Source organism: Desmodus rotundus, chromosome 2, assembly GCF_022682495.2.
Source record: "Desmodus rotundus isolate HL8 chromosome 2, HLdesRot8A.1, whole genome shotgun sequence".
In the NCBI taxonomy this organism is placed as follows: Eukaryota; Metazoa; Chordata; class Mammalia; order Chiroptera; family Phyllostomidae; genus Desmodus; species Desmodus rotundus.
In genome coordinates, this window is record NC_071388.1 from 80889671 (window position 1) to 80900089 (window position 10419).

The following is a 10419-nucleotide window of genomic DNA, read 5'->3' on the forward strand; positions in this document are numbered from 1 at the left end:
TTCACGACTATAAAAAAGAGAACTATCAGTACATATGATATGAAATGATTTCCAAATCACATTGTAAAGTAAAAAAAGAAATTAAGGCATAAAGTGTATGTGTATGCATGCTACCATTTGAGTGAGAAAAAAGGGGAAATAAGGTTGTGTAGATATGGATGTACGTTTGTGTGTTTTCTTATTTTAAAAAAATAACAGAGGAAATATGGGCCAGAATCTAGTGAACATTATTGCTTATAGGGCCTATTCAGAAAAACATTTAATTCCCATTGTCACACAAGAAGTGCACAAGGTTAGCTTGTACCAAGGGCACGTAGTGCATCAGACTGCAGTCATATCGAAGAGCTCAGAAACCACCCTGAAGTTTTTCAGTTAAGTTCCTACATGCCAAATTTGAGATAAGGAATAATAATTACAATGGGTTGAGGCTTATAGAACAATAAAATCTATGGGTTTATAGTGATAATATTAAAAATGTTAACAGCCTTCATAAGATATTAGAAAAACAACTTATTTGAAAAACTGGTAATTAGGATTGTTAATTCTGCTTTTTCTGTGAGAATTGTGTCTATTTTGTTGTCTCTTGGGTTTGAATCTATACAGTGAAAGAGAGAGAGAGAGAAAGAGAGAGGGTGAAGGCAGGTGGAAGGTTGGGGAGTGAAAGAAAAAGAGTAGAGGAAAAGGGAGTAGACAGAAGGAAAGGAAGAGATGGAAAAAGGCAAGAGAACAAATTGAGAAGGGGAGGGATGAAAAAGGAAAGGAGGAAAAAGAAAAGAAAATAGAAAATAGAGCCAAGAAAGCAAAAATAAAAGAAAGATTCTACCACTATTTTTTAAATTGAATGGAAAAAATGCCAAAGATAATTATTCTGAGGTTTTATAAAGCCACATATAATTTCTAAAAGTTTCCAGAGAGACAATAAAAGAATGGGAATCAGAACGATATGCAATCTCTCAAAAGCGGCACTGCTTGCTAGAATATAGGGGAAGAATGCCTTCAATGTTAGAAGGAAAATTATTTCAAGTCTAGAATTCCATAGACACCAAATTATCGATCACGTGCGAGGAAAGAACAAAGATCATCGACAACATGTCAAGACCAAATGTTAACTCACAAGACACAACTGAGATTTCTTAGCCAAATGAGGGACTGAACCTTGAAGAGGAAGATAGAGAGCTCGCAAACTCCTCAAAGGGAAGCCTCAGCAGGACAGCTACTACATTGGGCCCAGCGAGAACAATCCCTCTAGGCCCAAACAAGAGGACAGAGGCCATCACGAAAAGTCTCTCAGATAAAAAATAACAAAAAATTATTTGATACAGTTGATTTTCTAAGGAAGGTATTTGATAGACCCACAATAGACTTAATTGAACAAATGGGAAGATAAAGTTTTATTAACTTAAAAAAAAATCCCACAAAAATCCCACAGAATAGAAAATAGAAGCATGGTACACTGGTAGTTTCAATGGCAAAAAGGGTTTGTGTGTCCCTAATGAAAACTGCTTTTCAAGAATTATGGGAAATCATGATAGGCCATCAAAGATGAGAGAGTGGGGAGGGATAAATAAATATTCATTTACTGCAACAGAAAGTTGATTGATATCTCTATAATTGAAATATAGAACTAAGAAATATAAAGGTAAGTTTTTAGAGAAATAGCTAAAACAATACAAAGTAGCTATAGCTAAAATGCATAGGTCTTAGCATAAACCTAGCCATTTTAGAGTGCACATTTTAGTAGTATTTTTTAAGTTGATTTTTGAATAAAAAGTAAAAAGTAAAAACAAAATAAAAGGAGCAACAGAGAGGGAGACTAGTCTGAATCATTTGGTAGCATGCAAGTGAGAGATGATGGCAACATGGAACTGTGAACAGGTAGTCAGTGTACATGGGGAGGGTCGCGCACATTTCAGATATGTTTTAGACACAGTTGGAAGATCTTGTGAAAGTTTGGATATGATAGCAGAAAGACATGGAGAACTGTTCCTGATTTCTTCTTTGCCCAACTGAGTAGAAGCTGCTACCATCAAGACAGAGAAGACCAGGAAAAACCATGTGTTGGGGAAAATTCCACCTTGCTTTTTGATCATGTTAAATTTAATGTCTTTGAGACATTCAAATAATTATGTCCTGCTTGGCAGTTGGATACATGAGTGTAGAGATCTAAAAAATGCGTCAGAACTAGAAATACACATTCTGAGTCATCTTTATATTGATGATATTAAAAGCTGTAAAAAGTGTAAATTTGTCACATAAAAAGAAAGAATGGAAAGTATAGAATAAAGAATCTTATATCTGAAACTTATAGAATCCTAACATTCAGACTATGGTTAGAGGCAGAAGAATCTTTTCCAATCATCAAAGTCATTACTGCATAGTCTAATTACTTCTTTAAATGTCTCTCTTCCCTACTAGAATATAAGTGTAGATATTGGAACTGTCTGGTTTGTGTGTGTGTGTTGAGCAGACTAGAAAGATGAGAAATAAACCTCTGTGTGTGCAAGAGCCTGTGAGTGTATGACTGAATGAACAAAAAGGAGTCACAAGAAATCAGTGGGTAAGGGAAGAGTGAGTAAATGCTGTTGAAGTACTGCTTAGCCATAAAAAAATCAGATTTTAATTCTTACTTTACAACATTCTAAAATGAATCCCAGTTGAGTAAGAGTGCTCTGTATAAAAAATTTAGGCTACGGGAAAAAAAGATAAAAAATATGTTTATAAAATATCTCTGAAAGAGGGAGAACATAAAATTTCATGCAAATAGAAGAAATAAACCGCTAACCAATTTATCTAGGAACCTTCACTTATCGATCCTTTCTTTTCTCATTGATTTGTGAAGCTTTTCTTATTTTATATGGGAGTAATAAAATGTGGATAATCTGATTTTTCAAAGTGATTAATGTAATGATTCTTGATTTAAAATCAAATTGTTTTAATTATTGGAACCTCATTACATATTTTAATCTATAAACATCAAAGCTATTTGTTTTATTGATTATTATTTTTCTAGAAAAAATTTAGAATTATTTTGCCAGGTTCTCAAAGAAGTCCTCCTTGGATGTTTATTTGAGTTAAATTAATCTGTGAGTGATTTTTGGAGAAACAAGCCAAATAATGTTATATCTTCAACTCATGCTATATATTAATAAATTCTAGGCAGAATCAGGAGTAAAGTACAAAAATTTAAACTATCAAAAAAAGAAAAACTAAACAAGAAGAAGCAGGAAAATGAGGAAGAGGAGGAGATAAAAGAAAAAGAAAAAAAGAAATATTGATAGTAATTTGAAATATTAGTAGTATATCTCAGATTAAGAAATTCTTGCCAAAAAGCATAAAAGATTATACAATACAAAAATCAACATATATAAGCAAATGAAATTTTAATTTTTATCAATTTATAAATAAATATTAAAATACTATTAACATACAGTAATCATTTGCCACAAACAATTTCAATACTTCAATATCTTTTCTCTGTAACCAGTATCACAAATAAATTAGGAAATAACAGGAAGACTTAAAGAAAAAATTAACAGATAATTCATAGAAGTAAAAATGGCCAATAAACAATATTACTTAATTTTACTATTACTTAAAAAATATAAGACAATAAAACAGTGACTTCATCGATGTTTTAAGTGTTTACTGAGTGTTTACCACAGAAGCTGCTTTTCTACATTCCATAGTACATAACATGATGATGCTTTTAGAAAGGTAAAGGACCTCAGTCATAATTCAGGTTAAAGTAGATCTTAATCTACTGTAGCCAGATTGTTATAATTCATTATTAATTTCCTACAAAATATTTATTTGACTCTGCGTGTGTATTTCTTCTCATTCCATTTTCCTCCCCATTCATGAATCTTATCTAGGATAAACTTCATTACTTTAAAAATAGATTACTGCTATTAGTCTGCTTCTAGTCTCTCTCCCTACAAACTAATCTATCTATGTCTGCCAGGTCACTTTTCTGAATGAAAATGAACAGACTTCTGCCAAGAAATTGTAAATATTTCAAATACTCTACATTAGATTAATGTTTTCCACTAATTAGACAAGGTTAATCAAGGCAGACTATTAGCACATTTAAACATTTAATTTTGATGCTGTGTTAATTTATTGAGGTTTGGAACAATAGTCTGACATAATTCCATGAGAGTAAGGAGGGTTGGTAAGGAAAGTTGCCATTGGGTTTTCTTGTGCTTCACTTGATAATGGTGGAGTTGGGATTAAGAGTTGCCAGACAATTTGAAACCCCATTCATATATCTTTCTTAAAACAGAGGCTAATCACTTAGAGATTATTATTTTACATGAAAACATATGTTTGTTTTTCTATGTCCCTTATCTATGACACCATTTTAATAAATTAAAATGTTTCCGTTAATGATAAAATTCATTTAAGAATATGATTCCGTGTAATTTTTTTCAGAACATTTATCACCTCCTTATTTCTCAGGCTATAAATAAAAGGGTTTAGTAAAGGAATTACTATTGTATAAAAAATAGCCACTGGTATATCTTTATCCCCTTTTTCAAATGGTCGAATATACATGAGTAGACAAATGTAGAATATTGAGACAGACAGGAAGTGGGATGAGCAGGTAGAAAATGCTTTACCTCTCCCTTCTTTGGATTTCATTTTGAAAACAGTAAAAAGGATGCAAATATAAGAAATCAAGACAGTGGCAATGGTGAAGATTTGAATTGGCATTGAAAAAATATAAATCATTAGTTCATTGATGTAAGGGTCAGTACAGGAGAGTCTGTAGAGTGGAAGGATATCACAAAAAAAATGGTCAATTTTATTAGATCTGCAGAAAGTTAACCTTAACAGAAGCCCTGCATGGATCAGAGAATGCAGGCTGCTGGCTATGAAGGTCCCTACAGTCATCTGGATGCAGAGCTCCTTTGGCATCATGGTGTGGTACTGCAGTGGGCTACATACGGCCACATAGCGATCGTAAGCCATTGCTGCCAGGAGAAAGCAGTCTGCAGTTTCAGCAAGGCAGAGAAAATAAAATTGTACTATGCATTCATTGAGGGAAATCACTCTGTCCTCAGAAAAGAAGTTTCCTAACATCTTGGGAGTAATGGCACAAGAACAACAGGAATCCATCAGAGCCAGGTTGCCCAGGAAGATGTACATTGGTGTGTGAAGTTGCCGCTCCATAAATATCAATGCCACCAGGCCAAGATTACCCATCACGGTGATCAGATAGATGGCAAAGAACACCAGAAACAGAAGGATCTTCAGCTGTGGATAATCTGTAAATCCTATGAGGACAAACTCAGTTGTCAAGGAGTGATTTTCCTTAGCCATTCCTGGTTTCTTGGCTGAGATAGAAATCGTAGAGAAATAAAATTCTAAGGTAGAATGGTATATTTCTTCCCCCCTAATATTTCTATATACCAAATGAAAAAACTCTCTTTAGTCATCCTATGCTGTCCCCTGAAAACTAGCACACACACAGTAGGTCAAGTCTGTGAGAAGAAAAGTAGCACAGATGGTGTACACAAGATTGTCAAGAAATGCTTGTGTGAATCCCCAAGAGAGAATAGCTTTTTTTCTGCATGAATTATCCAGTGCTGATGTGAAAAGTTCTAGTCAGTGTATATAATTTACCATCTCCAAAATTAAAAAACATTTTCTTATGATGTCTTTTCCTCCAAGAGAAGAAATAAATAAGTTTAAAATACTTTCTTATGGAACTGATGTGGTATTTGACAATAAATTGCTCTTTAGACCTTTTAAGTGTCTAATATTAAGAACTCCACAGAATCACAGTGGATTTTTAAAATGGTTCCTCTGGCTTAGTATTCCTTCACAGCTAAGTTTGTTGTGGGATACTTCAGAAAAAGGCCTATTCACCTTTAAGACAGTGTAAGAATATAAGTTGATTTTGATATTTTTATATTTATTACAACACATTCTGAATCTTACTCCTATGTTAATAGAACACATCCCCCAAGAAATTATTTTTTTAAATGATCTGTTTATCTTAATATTCTCTGTCTCTATTTTAAGTGTCCTATATGCATGTCCTATATTATGAGATTTGGCAACTAAGTCTTCATTCAGAGTGTTCATATGCCTCCTGGTAAATACCTATCTTGTACTCTCTGAAACTTCTTATATAGAAATCAGTCTTCATTTTTGGTGAATCCCATGGAGGTTCTGCATTTATTATATGATTATTACATTTACAAACACATTTACTTCTAATTCCCCATATATTTATTGGAATTCACTGATCACCCAAGTTTATTATATATTTATTATAGTTTAGCAACCATAATATTACAAGAAACATAGGTTTTTAAGAATGTCAAAATCATCTTTCTTTTCTTCCAGAAATTTCTAAAAACATTTGACCTCAGCATTTTTCAGATAGACACTTTTGAAGAAGAACCTACAATGGTTAGTCAAAGTACATTGTGTTTAAAACGTATTTTGGTTAGTTTTTTGCTGTTTCTCATCATTGTCCACACTGAATTTAATAGATTATTTTTCTATTTGCTCACATACCATGGTAAGGTTTTCTGGAGTCTTATCACTAGAAGGTTACAATCAAATGAATAAAGTAAGTTTGCCCTTTATATTTTAGGTCCATAACACTTCAAAAATACCTTTTAGAATTATAGTATTTTGGAAAAATGTAGTGAAAGTATACAAAGACAGCTTTTCATTATTATTTTAGCAAAACATAATAGAAAATCAACTGAAAATACTTATATGAACTCTGGTTTAGTTTTCAATAATCACTGTTTTATGTAAAAGATAATGTATCAGAATAATAAGTAAAAATTCATTTTTCCTTCTCCAATGTAAAATATGAATTATTCAGCTGATTTAGGAATCAATATTACTTTACATCCCATAAATATTTTACAGAGTCATTTGCAGCCTTACCTGTACATTTATGGAGAAGACAATGGTAATTTTGAACTCAGAACAGGACAGAATGATCCACTGTTCTGTGTTTCTTTATTGCTGTCTATTGTGTCTTCAGTTTAGAGACAGACCAAGAAAATAAGTAAATAAAATGCAAAACCAATGAAAAGTGCTGAAGTATTTTAGGGAAGTGTGTATTTCTGCATTTTAATGCTTTCATGTAAATATATTAGAAACCAGTCCTCATATAAAATGACAAACATTTTATAGTAGCTGATTGGCCACCTGATATTTATTTTTAGATAAATTAAGAAAATCTGGGTCTTTAAAACATTTGGGAATAAATTATGTAACTCTAGGATATTCACATACCAGTAGGTCAGTGAAAATAATTATGTTAGCTTCAGGCAAAGTTAAAGTTTTCCCTTGATTCTAGAGGGATTACCTTCACGCTCGCATCATGGTATTTCAGCAGAAATGCCTAACCTGGGAGACATGGTTTCCAAAACACAAGTAATTCAGAGAGCATCAGTGAAAGATAAATAATATCCTTTGAGATTCAGGGAATAAATGAAATGACCATCATTAAAGTCAGCTAAGGATCCTGTTGATTTTTTTTTCATTGTTGTACAATTACAGTTGTCCCCATTTCCCCCCACTTTACCCCCCCCACCTCCCACATTCAACACCCCCCACCATTGTCTTTGTCCATGGGTCATTTATACATGTTTCTCAATGACCCTTCCCCTTCCTTCTCCCCTTATCCTCCTCCCCCATCCCTCTGGTTACTGTCAGTTTTCCAAAACACAAGTAATTCAGAGAGCATCAGTGAAAGATAAATAATATCCTTTGAGATTCAGGGAATAAATGAAATGACCATCATTAAAGTCAGCTAAGGATCCTGTTGATTTTTTTTTCATTGTTGTACAATTACAGTTGTCCCCATTTCCCCCCACTTTACCCCCCCCACCTCCCACATTCAACACCCCCCACCATTGTCTTTGTCCATGGGTCATTTATACATGTTTCTCAATGACCCTTCCCCTTCCTTCTCCCCTTATCCTCCTCCCCCATCCCTCTGGTTACTGTCAGTTTGTTCTTTATTTCCAGGGCTATGGTTATATTTTGCTCACTTGTTTGTTCTGTTGGTTAGGTTCCACTTATAGGTGAGATCATATTCATATGATATTAGTCTTTCACTGCCTGGCTTATTTCACTTAGCATAATACTCTCCAGTTCCATCCATGCTGTCGTGAAGGGTAGGAGTTCCTTTTCATTTTTGCTGTGTAGAATTCTGTTGTGTAAATGTAGCACAGTTTTTAGTGCTAATAAATCCATTCATTTACTGATGGGAACTTAGGTTGCTTCCAGCACTTGGCTTTTGTAAATTGTGCTGCTATGAACATTGAGGTGCATAGGTTCTTTTGAATTGATGTTTCAGAATTCTTAGGATGTAATCCTAGCAGTGGAATTGCCAGGTCAAAAGGCAGTTCCAATTTTAGTCTTCTGAGGAAATTCTATACTGTTTTCCACAGATGCTGTACCAGTCTGCATGCCCACCAATGGTGTGGGTTCCCTTTTCTCCACAACCTCACCAGCACTTCTTTGTTGCTTTGTTTATGATGGCCATTCTGACCAGTGTGAAGTGGTATCTCATTGTGGTTGTAATTTGCTTGTCTCTGATGGTTAGTGATGCTGAGCATCCTTTCACATGTCTCTGTGCCCTCTGTAAACAATCCAATTAAAAAATGGTCAAAGGACCTGAACAGACACTTCTCCAAGAAGGATTATATTGATTTTTTTACACAGTTGAGATACCTCTCTCTCCCTCACTCCTCCTACCCCTCTCCCTCTCCCTACCCACTGGCTCTTCTTTGTTCCCTCTCTCTCTCCCTCTCTCATCCTGAGTACTTGAAAACTATAGTGGAGAGAAGAAAATCCTATCGATCACTTAATGGAGAAAGTGGAAGTTAAGACAAAATGTGAAGAGAGATTTGGATTTGTGGAAAAAAGACAAAAATGTGGTTGCATTCTTTTTTTTTTCATCTGTGCTTTATATTTTTATTTTTTTGTTTTCTGATTTTAAAATATATTTATTGATTATGCTATTACAGTTGTCCCATTTCCCCCCCTCACTCCACTCCATCCTGCCCACCCCCTCCCTCCCACATTCCCCCCTATAGTTCATGTCCATGGGTCATACTTATAAGTTCTTTGGCTTCTACATTTCCTACACTATTCTTACCCTCCCCCTGTCTATTTTCCACCTATCATTTATGCTACTTATTCTCTATACCTTTCCCCCCTCTCCCCATCCCACTCCCCTGTTGATAAACTTCCATGTGAGCTCCATTTCTGTGGTTCTGTTCCTGTTCTAGTTGTTTGCTTAGTTTGCTTTTGTTTTTGTTTTAGGTGTGTTTGTTAATAATTGTGAGTTTGCTGTCATTTTTACTGTTCCTATTTTTATCTTCTTTTTCTTAGATAAGTCCCTTTAACATTTCATATAATAAGGGCTTGGTGATGATGAACTCCTTGAACTTGACCTTATCTGAGAAGCACTTTATCTTCCCTTCCATTCTAAATGGTAGCTTTGCTGGATGGAGCAATCTTAGATGGAGGTCCTTGCCTTTCATGACTTGGAATACTTCTTGCCAGTCCCTTCTTGCCTGTAAGGTCTCTTTGGAGAAATCAGCTGACAGTCTTATCGAAAGTCCTTTGTAGGTAACTGTGTCCTTTTCTCTTGCTGCTTCTAAGATTCTCTCCTTCTGTTTTATCTTAGGTAATGTAATTATGATGTGCCTTGGTGTGTTCCTCCTTGGGTCCAGCTTCTTTGGGACTCTCTGAGCTTCCTGGACTTCCTGGAAGTCTATTTCCTTTGCCAGATGAGGGAAGTTCTCCTTCATTATTTGTTCAAATAAGTTTTCAATTTTTTGTTCTTCCTCTTCTCCTTCTGGCACCCCTATAATTCGAATGTTGGAACATTTCAAGATGTCCTGGAGGTTCCTAAGCCTCTCCTCATTTTTCCGAATTCTTGTTTCTTCATTCTTTTCTGGTTGGATGTTTCTTTCTTCCTTCTGGTCCATACCGTTGATTTGAGTCCCAGTTTTCTTCTCATCACTATTGGTTCCCTGTACATTTTCCTTTGTTTCTCTTAGCATAGCCTTCATTTTTTCATCTAGTTTTCAACCAAATTCAACCAATTCTGTAAGCTTCTTGATTACCAGTGTTTTGAACTGTGCATATGATAGGTTGACTATCTGTTCACTGCTTAGTTGAATTATTTCTGGAGCTTTGAAGCGTTCTCTCATTTGGGCCATTTTTTTTTGGTCTTGGTGCTTCTGTTACTTAAAAGGGAGGAGCCTTAGGTGTTCCCCGGGGCGGGGTAATGCTGGTCACTGCGCCTTGACACTGTACGTGGGGGAGGGGCCGAGGGGGAGCAATGGCACCCGCTCCACTCTCTGTGGGATTTTAGTCACTCCCTCTGCTACCCACAATCAAATTGGGCCCCTCTGGTGCTGGTTCCTG

At 35.1% G+C, this 10419-nt stretch overlaps 1 protein-coding gene across 1 annotated transcript; it reads right to left on the bottom strand.

Annotated features, from left to right (window-relative positions):
* Window positions 1-3314: 3314 nt before the first annotated feature.
* Window positions 3315-7104, bottom strand: LOC112320400 (olfactory receptor 5K4). The gene is made up of 2 exons (XM_024577868.3): window positions 6913-7104; window positions 3315-5336 (listed from the first exon to the last, which is right to left on the bottom strand). Exon 2 carries the CDS (start codon window positions 5320-5322, stop codon window positions 4396-4398), a length of 927 nt encoding a protein of 308 aa, XP_024433636.2. The 5' UTR covers window positions 5323-5336; window positions 6913-7104; the 3' UTR covers window positions 3315-4395.
* Between the last annotated feature and the right edge of the window lie 3315 nt (window positions 7105-10419).

Coding starts and splice junctions, on each gene's coding strand:
- LOC112320400 (XM_024577868.3), bottom strand. CDS start 5,322: ATGGCTAAGGAAAATCACTCCTTGACAACTGAGTTTGTCCTCATAGGA.